General features: G+C 34.1%; 1 protein-coding gene across 1 annotated transcript in view; it reads left to right on the forward strand.

The window, feature by feature from the left end:
- Positions 1 to 24,783, forward strand: part of LOC133332471 (exostosin-1) — a 227,625-nt gene that overhangs the window by 82,562 nt on the left and 120,280 nt on the right. Inside the window, exon 5 of the mRNA XM_061540874.1 lies at positions 7,277 to 7,396. Coding sequence (XP_061396858.1) covers positions 7,277 to 7,396 — 120 coding nt within the window. The remainder of the gene's footprint in view (positions 1 to 7,276; positions 7,397 to 24,783) is intronic.

Genomic DNA, 24,783 nt, shown 5'->3' on the forward strand with positions numbered 1-24,783 from the left:
TGCTGCTTCTTCTTTTTCTGTTTTCTTTTTTTTTTTTGGATTGTATCATTTGAGTGGAGACTCGGGCGTATTTTTCTCCATCAATACGGCTAGCCGTGTATTGTCAGTGGTAAGAATGAAATGAAGAGAATGAATGAAGTGTAGGTGTGCATTTATAGTTGTGTGTCGATGCCAGATAGTTTTGTATTTGTTTATATTGAACTTTTACCGCCCGTTCATCCTCTGCCGATTTGTTGGGGGAAGGAACTTTACATTGATACTTATAGTCATCGTCGTCATCATAGTCCTCGATGTTGTTGCTGTTCGGTATTCGCACAAAACAAACATGCCGTCAACGCATACAAATACCCTCATGCAACACAGGCACACGCCCTCACACATTCATAGTATGTCCATCTGAATGTATTGTTGTTTTTGTTGTTGATTTTTGCAGCAGCTACTGTTGCTGCACTCATTTGAAAGTTTTCTTCGTTTCGTTTTTTTTTCAGTTTCCCTCATTGTTTTGTTTGTTGATTTTTTGTTGTTGTTGTTGTTTGCATTTGTTAAAAGAGGATATTTGGTTTGCTAGTAAGTGTCCCTATTTTACGAATTAGGGCAATTTCATAGTTTTCAACAAAACTTTTTTTTGGAATAAATACGCTAATTTTGGGAAATATATAGATGAAAATACAATATTGATGATTTTGTGTCTTTCGGAGACAAATTATTCCGATTAGCATCCAATACTTACATTTTCTTTTTTATATTTTTTATCATGCGATTTTTAAACCACTAAAGTGAAATTCCTTTAAAAGGTCAAGCCAGATGTGTTTCCGAAACAAATACAAAGCCAATTATGCAACATTTGTGAAACCTATTTAATAAAGAATAGGTCGACAAAGCTATGGGTATAGTCGGACGGGGCCGACCATATGATACCCTACACAACTTCCACGAAAATGTAACTCTCTGTAGTTCTATATTCTGAGTTTGGGCAATATTTCTTCAGGGATAAATATATACGCTATAAAATACAAATGTTGTAATTTTTCACACAAAAGTCAGGGCCTATTTGGCCCACTAAATATTGACCGATCTTTATCAAAACAGGCATGCATATTGTTTGGCCCGATCCCCTTCTCCATGTAAAATTTGGACGATGTTTGGACCATAATTGCGGCCTCTAGAGCGACCAGAAAATCAGACAAAAATAAAGTTTTTGGTCCATTTCATTCCTAAATATTAACCGATCTTTAACAAAAACAATAGGGGTCTTCATTGGCCAGAACCCAACCTACATGCAAAATTTCGTGAAGTTTGGTCCATAACTGTGGCCTGTATCGTGTTTACAAATTATAATGGACAGACGGACGGACGGACACACATGTCTAGATCGACTCAGCTAATCGAGATATGACGATCGGTATACTTAAAGGTGGGTCTAGGACCAATATTTTGCTGCGTTACAAACTTTTGGGGCTGAACAAAGCTATGATACCCTGACAACATAGTTGTGTAGGGTATAAAAATCGAAAACTAAGAATCTTTATATACTTGGGTAGCAATATATATATATATATATTAAACAAAATTTCATGCACGGCATTCTACACTAAATTCCAACACGCCTTTGTCAATTTGACACAGAGATTTTAACAACCGTTTCGAACACGAACATGTACAAATTGACACCATCCGTGTTCAGAAACTATTATCATAGCGGTGCCGATTTGACTCACTTCGGTGCCAATTTTGGAATGTCCTATGCGTTCCGTTCTCATTTTGTTTCCCAATTAAAACAAATATATTTATTTCATTGTCATTAAAATAAATGTGTGAAAATTAAATATTTGATATTCCACGATCCTACAAAACAACTATATTTACGATATTGTACCTTTAAGAGAATTCCTTCGACCTTTGAACAATTTAAGCCAGGAGTACTGCTAGTTGCATCATTGTGTTTCCATCATACATCTATTTTAGAAGAAACTGAAATTGTTTCATCGTCAATTATAAGATCTTTTCAAGCATAGAGTTTTTCCCTCAACTCACTCATAAATAATGGTGGTAATGCTTCCATTATAATTTCTTTTTTTTTAAATTAGAATTACTTGTAATTGAAATTAACTTACCTTTAATGAATTTATGTTTAAATTGATGATGCTCATGGGCATCCTCTCAGTCAATTTCCACAAACCTACCATTAATGAATAATATTTTATCATGCACAAGAAAATAAATTGGCTTAATATTATCCATTTATAAATTTCCATGTTGCGCTAGGGATAAGTAAATCTTTTTTTTTGTATTGAAAAGTCAAAAAGTCGAAGTCGAGTTTTGATTTATAAGGAAATCGTAAAATCGCCTTTCCAAAATCGACTTTTAATTTTCTTCATAAACTTTTACGTTTATAGGTTTAGCTAACTTTCCAATGGAAATATCAGTTGACCCAAAATCAATCATATCCAAATAATTAAAAAAAAAAAACTAGTTATGAAATTGCTCATACAATTGTTCAACGTTTGTCGATAAAAACCACTTAGACAACTGCTTGCATGAACAACTCTCTTCAATTGCACTAAAGGACACACCAAGCGAGCGACACACAGACAGACAGACAGAAAGACACACGGACATGCTGCAAAGTTTTTGTATTACTTGGCCAAAAGGGTAAAAGGGTATTCTAAAGGACTATGGCGATGATAGCAGAGTTCATATATCTCTGTGAGTATGTGCGTGTGTGTATGTTTGGTTACAAGTCGGGGTGTGTGCATTAGTATTTGTTCTTTGGCACGATTGTATTGACAGGATATTGAGTTAATTAAGTTGAACTGAAAGCGTAATTGTATCTTTCAAGAAAAATTATAAGCAATAATGCATACGTCGTTCTGGCTTGGTTGGCTGGCTGGTTGGTGTTTGCCGTCATTGTCCTTGTTGAGTTGCTTCCGTTAGTTTTCGAAGAAAAAAAAAACAAAACAGAACAGAACAGAAAAAAGCAAAGGAAAAATACTGTCATGACGTTAGAAGTATTCAGTCAGGACAGACACAGGGAAAACGGACAGTAAAGCTATTTTCCTGCTGGCTCTTTTTGCCTCATTTGTACATTCGTCCGTCTGTCCGTCCATGTGCCAATAAAACACTTCCTTTAAACATCACATAATTGGTTGAGTGTTCACCAGCATGAAAATGTCAAAGGTTTATCAATTAGTCATGGCGATCATTATTTGTTTTCTCAGTTTCTCCATTTCGAATTCCAAAGAAATGAAATCGTCGTCGTTCCCCTTGCCCCGCCTCGCATGACCATATTGTCCATGGATATCCATTGACTGGTCGATTAAAGTGAATTATACGATGTCATAAAACGTGATTGTGCTCATATTGAATTAAATGCCAGTCTTTGCTTTAATGTCTATTTCATGTGAATGTCATTACAAATAGAAAAAAAAGAAAGAAACCGAATGAGAAGGGCGGAAAAATAACAATTCCATCAGTGTTTAATAATTTAGAGAATCAATAGTTCGGAGCTATGTAAACATTAATTGTGTATCAATTGGTATGATTGGCAATTATAAAACAAAAAGTTATGATCCTGTCATTGCTTTTGTCTACAAATTAGTTGTCGTGTGTTGACATTGGATATGTTTGCCATCCAGTGAGAAATTAATATCACTGGAGGAATTCTAGAAACTATAAGAACTATAAAAAAAAAAAACAAAAATAATAAAATCAAGCTGGTGTAGATACCATCATCGATTCGATTAAATATGTGACTATATGGTCGAAGTCCCAATACACACAAGACATTAAAAACTTTATATATCCTTGTTTGCGGTTATTGTAGATTATTTTTGAGATTACATGGCTTCAGTGAAATGAATTTTTTGGCATGTCTTCCATTTATCTCCAGCCATTGTGCGTCTTTCATTACCTAGTCGACACAAATGTAGATCTCACATATGATCCTCAGACACAATCAACGTCACTTCCTACTTTTACCCGATGGTTGGTCAGAAAATCGTATATCTACTTAACTAATATATCATCGTATTATTTGTAGACTATGAAAAACTGTCGGATTCGTATGAAATGTTTATCATTAATAGATCTCATTGTAATAGCATTTATTCGCGGGAAACCGATCCTGATTGCTAATTTTTTAATAGGACTTTGGGATAATAATACCGATTTTTGTACTGATCTGTCTGGTAACTCTTGAAGTGATTTGACGTGTTTTTGTGGTGTTCGATATCTGTGATATTGTGGTAGTACGAATGCTTCAGAGTTCTAAATTTAGCTCCATTGTTTTCATACATTTATCTACGAATTGTTAAACTCCGCCATATCCTTTGTGTATGGACTTTGTAGTCCATACACAAAAGTATGTTTTATATTATCCAATCTGCAAATTCTATTCGTAGCAATAAAAATTGTACTACTTAGTAATTTTTGTGCACTTTTAGTGCGAATTTCAGAATAAACCTTCTCATATAAAACCCTATCATTTCAATTTTCTTTTCGATTTTTCGAACAACGGCACACCGATTTTTCTTAGGGGAGACTGGGACAGCTTCGGCCCTTTTGTTTAAAGCTCTATATACCAATGAAGTCCATGGTAATTATCATTGCTATCAGCCTGGTTAGAATTCAAATCTTCAAAAGGATCTATTTTATTTTAATATGCGACTCAATGGTCGACGTTTAGGACTATATTTTTCTAGCTGCGGACGTTGACGTCTCAAGGGACTTTTACGTCAACTCGAAGGGCGTGAAATGAATAGCTTGTCACAAAAAACATAAACAATTGGGTTGCCTCATCCTGTCCTTCCCAATTCTTGTACATCAAAGATGACACAGCTTCCAGGAAAATAAATTTTGTAGGGCAACACCATGAAAAGTTTACAACGACAGATCAATAAATCCAGAACTATTAAATTGTTATAAAGGGAAAAAATATTAACATGAAATGACCTAGAAAAAATGATCCATTTTCGTCTGCTATTTGGGGTAGTCCCCGTATAACATTTCCCCCTAAATTTTGTTTTTTGATGATTTGTTACGCGTTCATCAACCAAGTTGCCTGTAATTTAGTATTATGAATTCGGATTGGGTGTGAAATCTTTGTACCAAAAATTGTCAATAATAACTTATGTTTTGGGGTGGGACCCTTACAAACCGATCCCCATTATTCGGTATTTTGGGGATTTTGGATATTTAATTATACCCTACACAAGTCTGCTGTAAGGGTATTATAGCTTTTTGTGGCCCGCGAAATATTGATCCTAGACCAATGAAGGCCATCAGTATACTTTAAAGTAGCTTTTCACTCACACGCATAGTTATGATCTTTCATTCAGTCGTTGTTTAATAGCCAACGAATGAACACATGCTAGGGTGCGCGCACGACGTCGTGTCCGCATAACAATTAGGGATATACCGATCTCATATCTCGACTAGCTGAGTCGATCTAGATATGTGTGTCCATCCGACCGACCGACCATCCGTTTAGGAATGACATATATATTTAAAGAGGAAGCCTATAATTTTCGATACTTCGTGGGCGAAATGGACCGAAAACTTTATTTTTGTCTGGTTTAGACAACACTATTTTAAAAGAAATTTTCCATGGGTAAGGCGAACTGACATACTAATTCGAATGGCGTGTCAAATGAACCAAAACATTTTTTGTGTAATATAACAAAATTTGAATCTTTTGGAGTAATGTTATACTCCTGGAAAACATGATTTGGAAAAGATGCCGTAGCGGAGCTGTTGTCAGTATAGTCGGAGGGGCTGACCATATGATACCCTACATAACTATCACGAAAGTCTAACTTTTGATCCTGGGCAATATTTTGCGATATCTGCACCCTCTTGACCGATTTTAGGTCAACAGCTCCACTTTCTAACACTAGCATATTTTCCAAATATTGTTTTCCCGAGGTGAATATTTACGCCATAAAATAAAAATTTGATTTGACCCTCGGAATTTCGTCGGATCCTCTTCACTGTATAAAATATGTGATTTTCTGTATATAAAATCTGACAACAATAAAGTTTTCGGTTCATTGCACCCACTTAATATCTTCTCAACATCACCGAAAATTATAGGCGTCGTCCTTGGCCATAAATGGAACTTCATGTAAAATTTCAAAGCGATCAGTGTTACATTTTCTCCCTCTAGATGTGTGATAGTAATACTCAATAATATCATCACTCATAGACACTTTTAAATATTTACGTATTACTCCCACATCCGAGAACATACAACTGGATCTACTATCAACTTCTCGGGTCTATGTCCTTCAGGAGTAAATATATCACCATAGATACAAATGTTGTCAGTTTTCACACAAAAGTTTGGATCTGTTTGACTCGCTAAATAATGACCGATCTTAATCAAATCAGTCATGCTTATTCTTTGGCCAGATGCCCTTCCTGGTGTAAAATTTCGTGGTGTTCGGGTCATAATTGTGGCCTCTAGAACGACAGAAAATTTCGTGACGATTGGCCCATAACTGGGGTCTGTATCGTGTTTACAAATAATAATGGACAGACGGACGGACACACATGTCTAAATCGACTCAGCTAGTCGAAGTATTACGATCGGTATACTTAATGTTGGATCTAGGACCAATATTTCGCTGCGTTACAAACTCTTGGGGCTGCACAAAGCTATAATACCCATGATTGAGGTTTCCACAATTCCACAATTCTGAGGAATTGCTTCGCGCAAGCGGTGCATAACTTCAAGATAGTATTTCTTATTACCATAAGGTTCCAGAGATTGCAGTAAAAAGTTGAACAACGCCTTTATATTTGAAAATAATGTGCTTCCTTAAAACGTGTAGGTACACCACAGTTGAAATTTTTTTCTGATCATAGTAGGCCGAAGAAAACAAGAAAATACGACTAACCTTTTTATTTATTAAAAACAAACTGACAATCCAAAATGACTGATACATATTACCAACATATATAACATACATGTCTACCACCATACATGTTTTGATATCCCTTGCCGAAATAATTTCCATATATTCCTGAGCGGCGAGTAATTCGAGTACATTTGCGAATACAAAGTAGCCTTTTTGAACCAAGTGACATGCTTACAATGGAAGTATTCAAAAAGTAAATTGAGGCCTTAATCTTTATCTGAACAATTAATACTGAAAATATTCGTATACAAAGTAACCGAAAATGTATATTACAATTTGTTATTATTCATAAAATATGAACATCAAAATCAACAAGTTTTTTAGTTTTATATCAAATAATTTTGTCTCTTTATTTTCAGGTTCCTGAAGTCGTTCGTTCAATATCGGATGAACGAATATTTGCATTACGCCAACAAACACAAGTGCTCTGGGAACGTTATTTCGGATCGATAGAGAAAATTGTGTTTACAACTTTTGAGGTAAGTTTCCGATTAAAATACTCCAGTTTTCAAAATACCTAATTATTTTCCTAGCAAAGATTTACAAGTTGTTATGATATTGTATACTAACACAAAACACTTAATCCAAAAACATTTTAATATTAATGGGAGTGCGTTCTATTTAATTTGCAACATCAGCCGAAAGAAAACTTTGCAGCACACATACATATATTGTGTGGTTGGTGGTGCTGATGTGTGTGTGTGTGTGCAAAAGTTTAACTTTATTTCCCCTTTTAAGCTGATATTTATCTTTGAGTGTGTGTGTGTGTGTGGGAGGCTTATAGGCAGAAGATCTCTTCATCTTTGATAGAGAAGTGGGCTTATTCGCGGATGCCCCAGCAGCAGCTTAACCATTACGTAGTAAATATAAACATGGTTGCTACTTCTCGTTCTTGTTCTTATTCTACCATGTGTTTGTTTTTGCTTTTTTTCCTTATTCTCAATTGTTTGTTTTTGTTTCTTTCATAGATTTGGGTTAATGGAAAATTAATACACCCGCCGCCCTCATGCACACGCGCACACACATAGGTGATAGTGGGTGCGTGTGTATGTTTGTATTGTGCAATGTGGTTCAAGTCTTACGGCTGGTTAGTTGTATTGAAGGATATCGTCTAAAGAAAACTTTATTAAAATTGAATTATCGTTTCGAAAAAAGCGGGAAAAACTTTTTCGCTATTGAAGAAGAACTGCATTTGTGGCAAGAAGTTTTGAACAAATTGTTGCAAAAATTTTTCTTTCTTTGCTAACGTAAAAAATATGTGTTATAATTTCACTTTATTTTATATGCTGCAACTCTATGTATGTGGAGCAATTTTAAACTTTATGTAGCAACATTTCTATAAAATTGTTTTGACATGATTTTTTATGTTTTCTAGATTAGTTCAATATAATAATAATAGAATGGTACAGATTTTTAATAACCCCTGCCATAAGGGTGAGTTTCCAACAAGTCATTTGCAACACCTCGAACTATTCGAAGGAATTCAATTTATTCTATTTTCATCTTTCGATCCAAGAGGCACGGTCATTCTCAATAATAATTTTAATGCATACAAGAAATTTTTTATTTTAAATTCTGTGTACGTGCCTGATTCCTGGATTGTTTCTATATATATATATATATATATATATATATGATTTTTCGGTATATTGAAGGCTTAAGCCGAATTTTAATCAAAAAAACAAAACTATTATTTTTTTTTGAATCTAAGAATAGGATGGGTCCGCTTAACCAGAATAAAATTGTAAGCCTTTTTGCACGTACACTGGCGGCCAAATCTAAAGCAACTGAATAAATGACCTGTAACTTTTTTGAAAATAAAATAGTTTTTTTTTAACAAAAGAATATTCTATGGAAAACTAAATTGATCCAATTTTTAGTTTTGACCAAACAACTTTTTTTTCTTATAAATAAGCAAATTTTTCTAGTAATGGACAGCATAACCATTATTTTTTTTTATTACGAAAGAACACCTACGAGGCAATAAATCTATAAGATGCTCAACTTGATCCTCTTGGGTGTACTATCTTTGCATCCTGAACCTCTGAGAAGAGGCTATGTCTGTTTGCTTGTGAATCTCTTTTGATTTTGCTATCTATGATAATCCATCGATTTTTCTATAGTATAAAGATCTGATCATTGTGTTGGTCATTATAAAACCCTGTCTTTTTTTATGTGTCTGAGTCATTAGTATTTAAATTAAATTCATCCGAGCTTTGACAAAAGGTTATATGGCTTTCCAATTGTTTTCAGAAATTAATGAACTTTCTTAACAGTTTCCTGCTACCATAGCTCGTCCATGCTCTATTCTTGAGGTTACATCCAACGATAACCGTCTCACAAATTCCATTGAACTCTTTTGATTTAATTCGAATGTACACTAATTCAAGAATGTCCCTACAATATTTCAGCATCAAGTGACGGCTAAAGGGCGTCTCAAACTTTAAACGCGTTTTTCTCTTTTGCACGGGCACGATAACTCAAAAACACGTTTCTCTATAAGTGTATAGCTCTCGTATGAACTAGGATAAAGCCAATCGGCGAAGAACTTCCTTATTTTTTAACTTAGTTTGTGGTAAAAAATAGGCGATTTTCCAAAAAAAAAAAATTGTTCAAAGTTCCGCCATTTTGTTAATTGTTGTGCGAAGTCAATAATCCTACATATAATTTGAGAAATCACTATTTTTTTATGGAATATGTCTCCAAAATAATTTTCTGTGATACATTATTTTCACAATCATTGCTAATTAGCTGTTTTATCGGTGTACTGTATTTGTTTCTAGACATTTATATATTTTTAAGTAGTTTTGTAGTTAAATCATTTAAAAATTAACTATTAGGACCGAAATAGGTGCAGAAGCCAAAAGATAGTAGTGAAAACAGTAAAAATAACTAAAATTTTAGAGCTAATATTTTTGTACTGTAGAGTTGCATTAGTTTTGTCCAAGCAAAAATTGAGTCAAATTCCCTTATCCGTGAATTAGAATTTTTTTCATAATGAATTTTGCATTAATGCTTTAGTTTTTTTAGTGAATAAAGAAAAAAAGTACCAGATTTAAAACTAAAAAAACTACATGAATTGTTTATTTTTAAAAAAGTTATGCGGTTATACATTTCTTGAAATTTAGCCACCAGGCCACCAGTGTGTGTCCAAGTTCTGATGGAACCCTTATATAAATGTACCGTCCCTGTTTGTGTGAATTTTCCTATCGAAGTAGTTGTAGATTAAGATATCGGTTTCCTGATTTTCAGTATTTTAAGTCCTTACACTGAGTTTTCTAGCCTGAGTGTCGGTAATTTCAATTTTAGAGAATGAACAACCTAATTGAATATAATGTCATATTTTCCGACATTATCAAATATATTATCCTAGCCAAGACCAACACAAAAATTTTAAAATAAATTTAAATTACCATGTATTCATAATCTTCATTTAAAGTAATTCTTTTACAATCTCATGAAGGTTAAACAAAAAACCCGGTTTATTCTTATAAAGAATTGAAAAAGAATTTAAATCCTCCCAAGAATGACAGCCGAAATACACACAGACAACAGATGGGGTAGACGTAATGGATTCTTTTGTTAAGTTAACAACTCGTGTCATTATTCTTCCCCTCCATCAGACTATGCAAACAATGTTGCCCGGTTAAATCGGCTTTAATGCGGTTACATTTCATTGCAAACTGAAGAGGGTGTTATTGTTGCATACTACGTACCCTCATATGCATGCTTTTTTGTCGTTGCAAAAATACATGAACATATATTGTAACAAATAATGTATAGGACTGCAAAGACAAGCACTCATAGATACCTGGGAGAGAAATATTTTATGTACTTACCAAAAATAGCATTTCAATAGAAATTAAGTGTTTTCATATTAAAGAGGCTTTTAATGGAATTACAATTTTATGTTTTTTTTTTATTTATGTTTATGCTAAAACTTACTTGTAATTTCAAATAAATATATTAAATATTATTGTATTTTTGTTTTTGTTTTAGATTTCGTTATGACAGGATAAGTTATTTTTTAAAATCATTACATAGTCTCCGTAGTAGTGGTTGGGATAATAAAGATTTTTTATGGGAAGAAGGCTTCTCAACAAGAATATATCAACAAAAGACATGTCAGGAGACCTTCTACTGACAGGAAGATGTTTAAAATATACTCTATTGACAGAACACATTCGACAGACATTACACATGGTGTTCAATGTTCTTTTTCAAATAAATTTTTTTTTATTAAGTTTCATATTTAAGAATCTAAATAATATGAATGAAGGTTGCATTTTATTTGTTCCAATGCTTAGTTGTATTTTAAAATCATTATTTTCATTTAAGTAACTGTTTGAATTCTTTTATTTCTGGCAATAAAACCAGTACATATTTTTGAAAGCTATAAAATAGCCTTATTTTTGGCGAGAGGGAGTGTGACCTCTCCCTTTGACATATTTTTTTTTTATTATGGTCATCTTGATAATTCAAAGTTATTGTCTTATAAAGACTTTGTGTTGGCCGATAGTATATATTTTCAGTCAATAAATTAAATTGTACATAAAATGAAAACACCCATGGCATAGATTTTAAAATTTCACTGTTTATTGTTCACTGTTTTCGCAAATATAATTTTTTTAGCTGAGCTTTATCCAAAGTTTGTTTTTTATTTAATTTATTTTACTGGCGGAGACGAAGGCATTAAATTATTTTAAATGTTAAACCTATGAACATTTTGACGTATTTGTAAATCAAAGAAACAATTTAAGGAAATTTGATTTAAGTCCTAGTTGTTACATCCAGAGACTTGTTAAATTTGTACGAATTCAAGGGCGAAAGGCGATGCTCAAAATCACAAAATTTTAAATTTATTCCAACCATCATTAGATGTGTTTTAAAACCTCCAGTGGATTTGTGTCATTCCAGAACGAAATCGTTCACAGTAACTATTCCGCAAAACGTACGATCGGTTCTAGTTCCGGGTCCTGAGGTTCCTACCTAGTTACCTTTTGCTCCACCGTTAATTTTCCCTCTCGTGTTCATGAAGGTTCATCGGTTCATGGAACATATTTTTATTCTTGAGTCAATCATCACTAGATGTTTGTTTTACACCCTAGTGTCGTTCCAGAGTGAACTACTAGTTCAAAGTTACTACTCAACAAAAGGACTAACGGTACTAGTCCAATTTTTTTCGTTCATCTACTTCATTTTACTCAAATCGTTAAGGTTTCCTCTCCTACTCATATAGTTTAATAGGAATGAACAATTGTACTAATTGGGACTATGGAACTAAATGAATGATCTAGTTATTTTTCGGAGCGAACAAAAACAAAAAGAAACCGTTTCAGGAATGAAATGGCCCAAGGATTGTATAATTCCATTCCCTTTAAAATACCTCGAAATATTCGACGGAGACACCAAATTCTATTTAATTATACCCTCCACCAAAAAGCTGGGGATTTTGGGTACGTTTAGGGTGTTTAAAGGTTGTCTAATTTTCGTTCCAAAATTTTACCATGACATAGCCCTCATATAAATGTCCCGATCGATTTTAGGGATTTTGAATGTGCACCCCATAGTGGAGGATATAAAAAGTTTGGTTGTTGAAATCACGACAAAGCTCGCAACATTTGGGATAGAGCTTTAAGTTTTGCCCATTCTACTAGTGTGGTTGGGATTGAAAATGCGACATATTTGCCCACCTTTTAGTATAGTCCCTATAAAGGGGTATCACTCAATTTTCTATACACTGCGTTGCATAACTATAGACGCACCTTCAATTCAATTGGTATGTTGGTTGACAAATAAAATGGACCCATTAAGTTATTGTTCACAATAACACGATCAAAAACACATATTACTTAACAAAAATAATTAATTTACCATACATTCCCCACTAATAAATATTTGTTTTTTATAAAAACAACAAACTGGGATTAAGCCTGTCTATTTTGCAAAAACAAAATACAAATGGTATCCCAAATAACCCGCCAAACACTACTGATAATTAATTTACTCTTTATGGTTTCGCCTAATTCTGCACCTTCAAAATTACTGGTGTTGCATAACTATAGACGCACTTTAACAAAATTAGATAAATTTAATTTTTAAAACTTAAAAAAAAAATAAAATAAAATAACTTATACAAATAATGGGTAGGGCCTCCCTTATTATGAATAAGTTCAAAAATGTTATCCATCACACTGTTGATCAACATTTTTCGCAAGTCTTTAACAATGAAAAACGAGTCCTTCATTGTTGCGGAATGCTTGATTTGACATTTCCTAGTTGTCGGATGAATTCAATGAAGTACCTTCAAGTCTTGGAAGACAAATTATTGCCATTTTGACAAAGCAGCAACATTGAAGGACTCGTTTTTCAGCAGGATAACGCTTCAGTTCATAAAAGTCGCCATACTCAAGTATGGTTAACATCAAAAGATATTAAAATGAATCTTCACTCGTCTTGTCTATGCAGAAAACCGCCAATACCAAAATGTTTTTTACCTCCAAGAAGTGATTGCCGATGAATGGCGGTAAATCGATGAAGACTTGCGAAAAATTTTGATCAACAGTGTGATGGATAAAATGTTTGAACTTATTCATAATAAGGGAGGCCGTATTTTATTTAAGTTTTAAAAAATCAATTTATCTAATTTGTTAAAGTGCGTCTATAGTTATGCAACACTAATAATTTTGAAACTGCAGAATTAGGCGAAACCATAAAGAGTAAATTAATTATTTTTGTTGTTCTTGAAGATATAGCTTCATATCTTCATTTTAGCTATTGTATGTCTTTTTTGAGATTTCATTTCTGCAGTAAAATCGAATGAGAAATTTATTTGTAGAACATTTCGTCCTTCTGTGTGTCCTCTTCGTCCTTAATTTATTGAGCCGGACCTCAATTATAACAAAATGCGATCTTTCATCCTCACAATATTCTATAAAAATTTTGCTTGATATTTTGTCATTTTATTGGTCTATACTCAATTTTACCCGTAGAGTAATTTCGGGTAACGTGGACCACCATTTTTTTTTTTTTTTTTTGATATTTTGTGCGTAACAACGGTAAAAAATAAAAACAAATTGTTTTCACAACATAGTAGATTTCTTGGCTAAAGAGTTTCCAGGTCAAACATTATATATATCTGTCTATAAAAATGTTATTGCATTATATTACAAAAAACTCTAAACTGCAAATAAAAATAACTTGGGTAATGTGGACCAGTATGTGTGGGTAATGAGGATCAGTGAGTTAAAGGAAGGTTGGGGATTGGTTGTGATAAATTTAAATTTATTGCACTCTTGGGTAACAATGAATGCAAAAATATATGGATTAATGTTTTGGAATAGCCCCCATTTAAGGGTACCGCCCCATTCGCGGTATTTTAAAGGTCCTTGCTTCATTTTCCAACCGAAGCACCTGTAATTTCCCATATCGAGTTTTCAGAGGATAGAATATCTCCTCGCATATTAAATTTACCACTTTTTATAGTGGTCCACATGACACGACATTGAATATTTTTATTTGAAAATAATTTTAGGCTACAAAAGTGAATAAAAATTAAAAATCACCGATCGTAATTACTGTTAAACGTATATTTTTGTTAAAGAAAACAAGAAAACCACATAACTTCTTTATATTCGAGAAAAACAAAGTGTTCGACTAAACCTTTGAAAGAAATAAACATATCAAATGTCTTACAATTCAAAGGACTCAAAGGATTTTCTATAAGCGTAGTATCTTCTACAGACGTAGACTACCTTTTCTAGGCAGAAAAAACATTCATTACGTCTTCTAAAGATAGAAGACTATCTAGGTTGGTCACGTAGGCCTAAATATGTCGAGAGTTTTTGTTTCTGAAGCCCCGTTTTAATTTTTATTCACTTAGGCATCAGTGGATTATAATTTATTATCATATATTCTGGTAGATCCCTGGCGTATTTTCTATCCGTTAATATCCTCAGAAATCGCCGATAAAATTACAAAATTACGTTAAAGACACTTTCTAATAAATTTAACCAATTACTGCCTGCAGATTCTCCCAGATTTAATGTTTCGAATATTTATGGCCCCAAACATCAGCATATTTTTTTTTTATTTTTTTGTGTTTTGTTTAATCAGCAATAACATCTACCCCTAGCCTCTCTCCCTTCATCCCAGATTAGAATTACAACAAAATCACAATCTGGTATAAGCACATTATTCCATTCAAATAAAAATAATAATAATAATATTATTATTATTGAATACATCGAATTAAATACGCAATTGAAATATGTTTGATAAGCAGCACGAACAGCCAGCCAGCTACCACGCTTGCAAAAGAGAAAATCGTACACAAAAAATATGCAACAACAGCAACAAGAACACAAACAAAAGCAAAAACGTTTATCATACGGTTCAATAAGCAGCAAATTCTTTGTGGCCAATCGGAGGGAAAATGCGAAAAGAAGGATTTGCTTGGCTTTTAATCAAATCCGCCCCACAACAGCCAACCTTTTTGTTTATCCGTTAATAAATTTAATAACATTTTTAATGATTTTTCAATGAATTGCTTGTTGTTGCCGTTGTTGTTTTTGTTGTAGTTGTTATTATGATTGTCGGTGGTTTTGTTGTAGTGTTTCTTCAATTGTTTGCAAACAATACGAATGGTTGTGTGTGTGTGTTTGTTTTTATTTTCTTGTTGTTTTTGTGAAGAGCCGACGCCGGCTTTGTGCAATGCGAATGAAATGGAACTTAACAATGACCTGGACAGCTCACTTGAAATTAAACTTTGCCATTCGAGATATATTTATGTGGCATATAAATTATTTTTTGTTCTGTTCGTTTGTTTGTTTGTGAGATCAAAAGAATAGCCATTAATTGTTTGTGGAGAAAGTTTTGATGAGACCTTCAATATTTATTTTAATTGTAGACAGTTTGGGTCAGTATTAAGGTTTCTATGGATAGAGAGATGATATATTTAACAAAATTTTATATCTTTAAATTTTTTTTATATCTTTTTAAATCATTCAATGGATTTTCTATTAAAAAAAGACAAATTGTGGACGCAAACCGCAAAGGAACCTTTCAGTGGACCGTATATGAGCAAAAAATCGTTAAATAAATTCTGAACATAGGATACTTCGGAGGGACTTCTATACACAGAAAATCCTTGCAAAAGCACGAATACCATTCCAAGGTATTCTATAAAATGAAAATTTTTCAAAAAGTTTTCTACAGACGATATAACTTCAATGGGGGGTTTTATAATCTGATGACGTTTTGGAATGTCTGTGATAACAAGTAAAAAATTTTAGTTGGTGTTGCCGATATATATATATATATATATATATCCTTAGCCTGTGGTTTTACGGAAGTACACACAGGTTTTATTATTCGCATTATATCAAATTATCGACCATCTGTGGGGAGTTACCAGAAGAGGTTGCACTTAGACTTTATCCGATTTATTGCAGGGTTGATAAAATTTTGCGACGTGCAATCAATGAATAAAATCGGTTACTCCATTCGCTTTAAAAGTTTTTAAAATTTTGACCCTAGAGGTAGGAGTGGTCCGACGGGTCCCATCATCGAATTAGATTTAAGTTTGATGTGTACGTTTTATATAAAATCGGATATTCCATTTTATTGGTATTGGATTGGATAAAAACAACTTACTGGGATTCAGCCGGACTATTTTGCAAAACAAAATACAAATGGTATCCCAAATAACCCGCCATCACTACTGAAGTTGTAGGCACGGTCAACCTGTTTGGTTTATTGCTTTAACTAGCAATGCCAGGCACCAACGGACTTCTCATTGAGGTGTTATCGCTGGTAACGTAAGTACTTCGATTTGTTACAAGCAATAGCTTCTGGGGAGAATATCCTAACAAAAAACTAAGGGAACTGATGAGGAACTGGCGGACAATATCACACATTCCCCACTAATTAAGAGTTATTTTTTATAAAAACAACGAACTGGGATTCAGCCTGACTATTTTGCAAAAACAAAATACAAACGGTATCCCAAATAACACGCCAACACTACTGGATTAACAAATTTTCAAAATGTTGACACCTTTGTAGGGGAGTTACCAGAAGGAACGGACCGATGGGTCCAATCATCGGACTTGTTTCAGGTTTGGTAAAGATAATAGGTTGTGCAAAGTTTGTTTTAAATCGGATAGTTTGTTAGCATGATATTAAATTGATTTTCAGCAAACTTTGACCATTTTGTACGGGAGGTACCAAAAGTAGTGGGCCAATATTCCCCATCTTCCCAACTTGATTTAAATTTGGAAGTATAAGCAAAGTTCGAATAAAATCTGTTACTCCCTTCGAGAGTTATCGTGCGAACCAGCCGGCCAAACAGGCGGACGGACGTACATTTGTAAATCGACTCCAAATTGTTTGAAGCGGATTTGGTCCGAAGAAACAGAGGGTCTAAAAGCAATGTTTGAATGAGGCGGAAATAGAGAGAAGCCACTTTTTTTTCTTAATGTGCGGAAATATTAACAAGTAATTGGTTCCAAAGTCAGGGTTGCATAGCGGATGGCCAACGTGAAGTCTTAATCCGATGTAAGAGAGCTCAACTTGCCAAGGTGCAAAACGAGTCATCTTCTCTTGGTCCATTTTCGAATTTCTTTGAAAACTTCAGGCAAACAATTTTGAAACTTAGAATTGACCGCCCCAGATTGCTCAAGCGGAAATTTAGCAAGTCCGCGAAGATCCTCACGGTCGATTATTGGTTTGTTTCGGACTCATACGCATAGATCCATTTTATGCATCCGTTATGATTTTATAAACGTATTTTGAAGCTTCTCGATTTTTACCTTTCAGGTACTCTTCTATAAATACACTGAATACAGAAGACATTTTTGAAGGTCATTCCTCTATAGGCTGAAGCTTTCTCTTATATACCAACATACTGTTTGAAATGTCTTCTGTAGAAAAATCTTTGATTAGGTCTTCTAAGTTAGGAAAGAAAGCTTTTCACGTGGTCTTCCATGGACGGAAAACCTCCGTTGGACAGAGGATCTTTAGAAAAAATTCTGCCTGAGCAAAAAATGTTATGTGCAAAACATGGTTTTAAATAAAATACGTTTTCTCTCTTTGATTTATTGGTCTTCTTTAGTCCAATATCATTCAAAAATTTGAAATATCATCGACCTTTTAAAATAATCTTTAAATGAGCGAAGCCATTTCTCTTGTCCTCAGACTTTCTACAAATAACCTCTTAAATATTTTCCCTTTTCTTATGCTAAGAAATTTTTCCAACACTTGCTGTTTATGTTACTTTGTATTTGTATGTAGTATTTTCACGTCCTGCATTTTCCACATAAACTTGCGGCAAATCACCAAAGGAGCCGCCGCCAACATTTCATTGCGTCTCACTTTTATTATGACAAAGTCAAACTGACATGGATCTCTTCAAATTCATCAGCAATCGGGTACAATTGTGCAATTTATCGCTTATATGAAAACAACCTCATAAAAAAGGCAACAACAATTTTGTGTTTTTCTTGTTTTAAAGTGTTTATGCGTTTGTAGTGGTGTTTGTGAGCTGTGTGTGTGTGTGTTTGTGGGTCTGAATTCTTTTTGTGTGGCATTTAACATTTAATCGAAACGGACGACAACGAATGACAGGGAGGCAGCAAAAAAGAAAAACCCAAAAACAACAACAAAACGAAAGCCATAAAATGTCCCTGTTCTAGTGAACTGCAATAGACTGCTTTGGGGCCAACCATGAACGACGCTATGGGAGTGCAAACAATGCAGACAATTGCCATAATAATGTTCAAATGAACCCTAACGATGAACAGTGATTTTTTCAGGAGAAGTTGATATTGAATGATCATGAATCCATGTGAATTGGTGATTAATTCTAATTAGTTCGGCATTAATCCCAACTAATAGTAATTCATTTTCATTTTTTTTTTAATTTTTAGAATTTTTTTGAAATATTATAAGACTTAAAATATTAAATGTTTTAATTTGCATCACAAAATATTGGAGTCTATGTATGGTATTATAATCATTTTTTTTAAGATTAATTTCCTTCGTTATTCTAATTGTTTCTCTTATTTGTATGTAATTTAAATTGTATATATAATGCAATGGAATTTAATTGTCATATTTAAAAATCTCCCCCCTTCAAATCAATGTGCATTCGCAGTTCGCCAACTACAATAACCACCCGCTTTGTAAATTTACTACTACAAGCACTACTATTGCTACAGGAGTATTCAGCTGTCTAAAGCCTTTTGTTCGAATTGCTCCTGTCTGCCTAGGTTCCCTTGATCCTCATCAACTGTGTTGTCCTATTAAAAGTCAGTTGGCAATTTCTGTTGTTGCTGCTGCTGCTGTTGTCATTGTTTATGTTTTCTGTTGATTTTTCAACCTCGTTTACTGTGTGACACGATGACATTATGACATGATGTCAACTTAAACTCAAACTGACTCTTCTCAGGTCAGCTAAAATCATGTTCATATTTTCAAAATGAAACATCGAAAGAAATATTCACATTGAGACAAATCGCACACTGAGAAAAATATAATTTTTATATCCTACACAATCATGTTGTCAGGGTATTGTAGATTTGTGGTCATGGTATTGTAGATTTGTGTTTGATTAAGTATACCGATCGTCATCGACTTGCTAAGTCGATCTAGGCATGTGTGACCGTCCGTCCATTATAATTTCTCAAGACGATTCAGGCGACAATTATGAACCAATCGTCGCGGAATTTGCATGTAGAACCTCTTATGGCCAAAAAAGACTCCTATTGTTTTCGGTAATGATCCGTTAATATTTAGAGGATGAAATGCACCAAAAAAAGTGTCTGCATTTCTGGGTCATATCATAACCAAAACCTAAAGTGAACAATTTTTTTTAAGGCGTAAATATTCGCCTCGAAAAAACAAAAGTTGGAAAATATGCCAGGGTTAGAAAGTGGAGCTGCCAGGTTGCACTCAAGAGGGTGCAAATATCGCGAAATAGTGCTCAGGCTCAGAATATAAAACCGCAGAAAGTTAGATTTTCGTGGTACTTATGTAGGGTATCATATGGTCGGCCCCTTTCGACTATACTGATCCGCTCAGTGGTTTAATACATGTTTACATTGTTACAATAGTGTTGGAAATCCGAAATTTTTAATAGGGAAAGGGTAGGGCGTATACTTGTTGTCATAGTGTATACGTCAAGTATCCCATGTTATGATATCAGTGAGCAGACATTTTTTTCAGGAGAAACTTGGTGCGTATACTTGTTGTCATTAGGTATACGCCAAGTATTCCATTTTAGGACTACTTTGTCAAATTCCATAACTATTCAAAATATTCTATGAAAAATGAAATTGAATTAATTTTTGTTTGGTCAAAACTAAAGCAACTCTTTGGGTATTTCTTATAAAGAAGAAAATTTTGCTAGCACACCTACGATACATTGAATCAATAAAGTTCTCAATTTGATCCTTTGGCATACTATTCCTTGCATCCTGAACCCTTGGTTATGCCTGTTTGTTTGTGAAACTCTTTTGATGTTGCTATCTATGATAATCCAAAGATTTTTCTATAGGGTAAAGATCTGATGATTGTTTTGTCCATTACAAAACCTTCATTTTTTACTCCCCCAACAAATCTTGACATACTTTGGTGTATGTTTGGTCGCAATTGTCAAGCTGAAACACCGAAACAAGCGGTATATTTTCTTCAGCAAAGGGAACTATAGTGTTTTCCAAAACATTTGTATACACAATGCGATCCATTAATTCATATATCTCGTAAATATATCGAACTCCATAAAAAGAAAAACAACCCAATACCATTACTGACCCATACTTCCCAGTACCCATGCAATACTATGGCATGAGCCTTTATTTTTTGGACTTTCTCACCGAAATTTTTTTCATGTCTGAGCCTTTTATATTGGTGTTTATGGTTCCGATACGGTAACAGATTCTTAGATTCCATTCAGGAATTTTTGATGTTAAAGATACGCCTCGCACAGGTAGACCGGTCGTCGAAAATGTCGATAAAATAGGAGAAATGATCGAAGTTGACCGGCATGTTAGCAGTCTTAAAATCTACCATAACTGTTTTAACCATAACACACACTATATTTTCCTTAGCCAACTGACAGCGGAGAAATATATATGGTAGTTCTCGTACCATCTTCAGGAAAAATTTCAAAACACCATATTTCAATTTTGTATCTACCTTTTTAATTAAAAAATGTAACCGCTTTCGAGATCATTTAAAAATATTTTCCCATCCCTTTTTTGTTTCATTATACCCTAATATTTTCTTTACCTTCACTCATCCGAATGAAAAAAAAAATATTAGCTTGATATTGTAAAACACTTATCCAACGACAATTGTCAACCTTCGCAGGTGTTGCAGATTCTAACGCAACACTAGAGTGGGAGAAAAACATCCCACGAAGTTGTTTGTGCGAGCACACGGTTGTGGCAATACTTGTGTTTTCCTAGTTAGGCATCAATAATTTTCCAATCATGGACAACAACAACGACAGCAGCGCCAGCTGGTGTCTCATTGGTGTCGTCGTCAACGACATATAAACACTGTTGTTGTTTGTAAACCCACAATAACACAGTGTCATCATCATCAACATCACCGTCCGTCAGCTGTAGCAGCAGCACCAGTATCCAACATCCGCATCATCATCACTAGCACTACAATTTCCAGCATCACCTGTTCTAATGACATGAAATTTCACAGACTGAAGTTAGTAGTCCCTTCATGGTCCCTCAATGCTATTGACGATTGGACGTTGGCGGTGGAGGTGGCGGCGGCAGTGTTGTTCGGAAATGGATAAGCACACCTTGAACTTTATTATATTGTTGCTGTTGGCCATGTTGTTGCTGCTGTTGATGTTGTTGTCGTCGATGATTTATCGTTTAAGCCCTGAACTAATTTACACTCGATTATTATTATTACGACAACGACGATGATGATGACGACCATGTCGATGGCAAATGTCGATTAGGTTTCAACTCGAAAGTTAATTGCTGTGATTTTTTTTTTGCTTCCATCTCGCTCTTACACAATTGCCCTTTCACGCCCTATCCTATTTCATGGTTTTTGTTTTAAATCAAGCATTTATCCATCCATTTGTCCATCAAACTGGCCACCCACAATGGCCAAGTAGCCGAGCAAAAGGTAGCCAGACGGTAGGTGTTGGGTGTTTGGTGGGTACGTTTGTGGTCGGTTTTATAGTCAATCGTATAGTGGTCACACAGATAAGCATCTGTAAAGGAACACAGAACCGCAACGATTAACCGGACAAACAAATAAAGACATACTTATCTTTTGTCTCTTTTGTGATTCGGTAAGGGGTTTGGGGACAACACACACACAATTATGAAAAGAATGAGTTGATGTCTCGTTCCTCCTCCTTCTTTTGTATCTTCGTTTTCATTCCTTCGTGTTAATAATGATAGGGAAAATTAATTTAATGTCATTCATTACGAAATTATGGCGTCCAGGTAACAAGGGTAATAATAGAGACTACAATGACGGAAACGACAAAAACAACAGCAAAAGCAACACCAACAATATAAACCAGACCATAATAATGATACCCGCCATAAAATGAATTAAGCGTTATGATTGTCATTGTCATTACTCTGTCACTACTGCAAGGCAAATTGAAGTCCTTTACGACAGGACTTTTAATTTATTTGTGTGTTTAAATTTAATTTAATGAACTTTTTAAATTAAATCAGAAATACGGGAATTGGAAGAATTTTAAAGTGTATCTTAAAAAAAAAAATTGTAAAATTGTGTAGATTAAGAAGCGAAGAACAATTCAAAGTAATGGTCCCTCATGGGCGTATGAGCAATGCTCGTATTACAAATGATCATTACTCATACGCCTATATATCCTTATTGATTTTTATGGCGGAGTTTGATCTATAAGTACCGTACCTCCGGACCTCTCTAAACCGGATTATCTGGTAATCCGGACTGCATTTCACAACTTGTTGGTAACAATCCGGATTAGGGTCTGCAATCAATTATACGGATTAGCAAGATGTTGATAATAAAAAGCAATATCTGCCAAATTACCATCAGAACCATATCTTTTTTATAACGTTTTGCATAATAAAATCGGAATGAGGCAGCCCTATATCATCCATAGCCTTACAAATTCTATCTTTAAGGTCTTTAATCTACGCTGAACTATTAGCATAGATTCTATCATTCACATGGCCCCAGAGGATCAAGTCGAAAGGTGTTAAATCACAAATCTCGGTGGTCGATTGTGATCACATTTTCAAGAGTCAAAACGGTTCTAAAACATTTCCAGTAAATGATTGAATGGTTTTGTTGCATGTGTCGTTTTTTAGGGTCTGTGTAATTTCTTATAATTTTCATGAATTTCAATCAGCGTTTAATTCTGGTGTTAACTGAACTTTATGAGCCTTAGACCTAAGACTTTTGGATCAAGTATGCTATGCAGTGCAAGCACATTTGGTTAATACCAAATTCCAAAGAACAACGAACAATGAACAAACCTGGGTTTTCTTAAACAGGCGTACCGTAGAAATATTTTCAATTGCTCATAAACAATATACACGGCTTTTATTCTTCACATCACTATCTTCTCACAACAACTTAAATTTTGTAAGCTATTTCTGACCCCCTTAGACCCTTTGTTTAAGACCCCTCTCAACAACGAACCTGTGCCTCATCGAAATATTAGTTTTTGACCTCATGTTTCTTTGGAACGGACTATGCGATTTGAACCAATCTATGTACAATATGCCTAGATCAAGTTTGAAGATGGGGCCCATTGGTCCATTCCTTCTGGTACCTCTTCAACAAAGGTTAAAGTTTTCAATATTTATAAATCCAATTTTAAGTCTGAACCAAACCTTGCACAACCTATTATCTTTACCAAGTCCGAATTTTGACCCATAAAGGGTCAACATTTTCAATATTTATATATTTAATGTCAGGAGAATGGATTTTCCGATTTTAACCAAACTTTCATAACCTATTATCTTTATTAAGCCCAGATCTAGACCAAAGATGGGATCCATTGGTCTACTCCTTCTGGTACCTCCCCCATAAATGGTCAGAATTTTATAGACTTGTAAATTTAATTTGAAGTTTTGAATTAAATAACCGATTTGATTAACATTTAATCCGAAACCTCTCTGAAAAAAACATTTACCTTATATAAAACGAATAATAAAATTTGTGTGTAAATCGGAAGACATTTCCAAACCATAGCCTTGTTTATTTTTTACAGTGGTCCATTTTATTTGAAGTTGGCCTGTGGTCAAACTATATTTTTTTAAGAAAATCGAAAAAATTCCTATTTCCGAAATTCTTCCAATATACAGCCTCAGAGTACTCCGAGAGATCTTTCGGCAGAGGCCCGTTTCAACTGCGCACCTAATTCCATTTTTATGCAGTGTGCTTTAATTTAGGATTTGCGCCTTATACCATAGACAGACGACAGGCTTAATTTGAATTAATAATTACCCCTGACAGACGAGAGTTTCTGCATTTACGAAACAGTTTTTTGCTTCAAAACAATTGTTTGTCTGTGTGTAGAATGAAATTTACATTTGTTTCGATATTTTTCGGGATTACATCTTTAGGAAATAGATACATGACATAAAGGAGGAATAACAACTATGATCTTAGCAAAACAGCACCCAATTTAAAAAATGGTTGAAATTTGCCTTCATTTCATATTTTTATTTTCATAAATATAAATACATTTGACAAGAAACAATTAATTTTCGACAGCATTGCAATATTGAAATTGCCTAATTCAGTATAAATTCAGTTTGATTTTGTGCATTAACAACACATAAAAATGAGGATAATGTACAAGTTAATTTGAATTAAC

The sequence above is a fragment of the Musca vetustissima genome, unplaced genomic scaffold, assembly GCF_032173495.1.
Source record: "Musca vetustissima isolate MV318-11 ecotype Yass unplaced genomic scaffold, APGP_CSIRO_Mvet_v1 utg9226, whole genome shotgun sequence".
NCBI lineage: Eukaryota > Metazoa > Arthropoda > Insecta > Diptera > Muscidae > Musca > Musca vetustissima.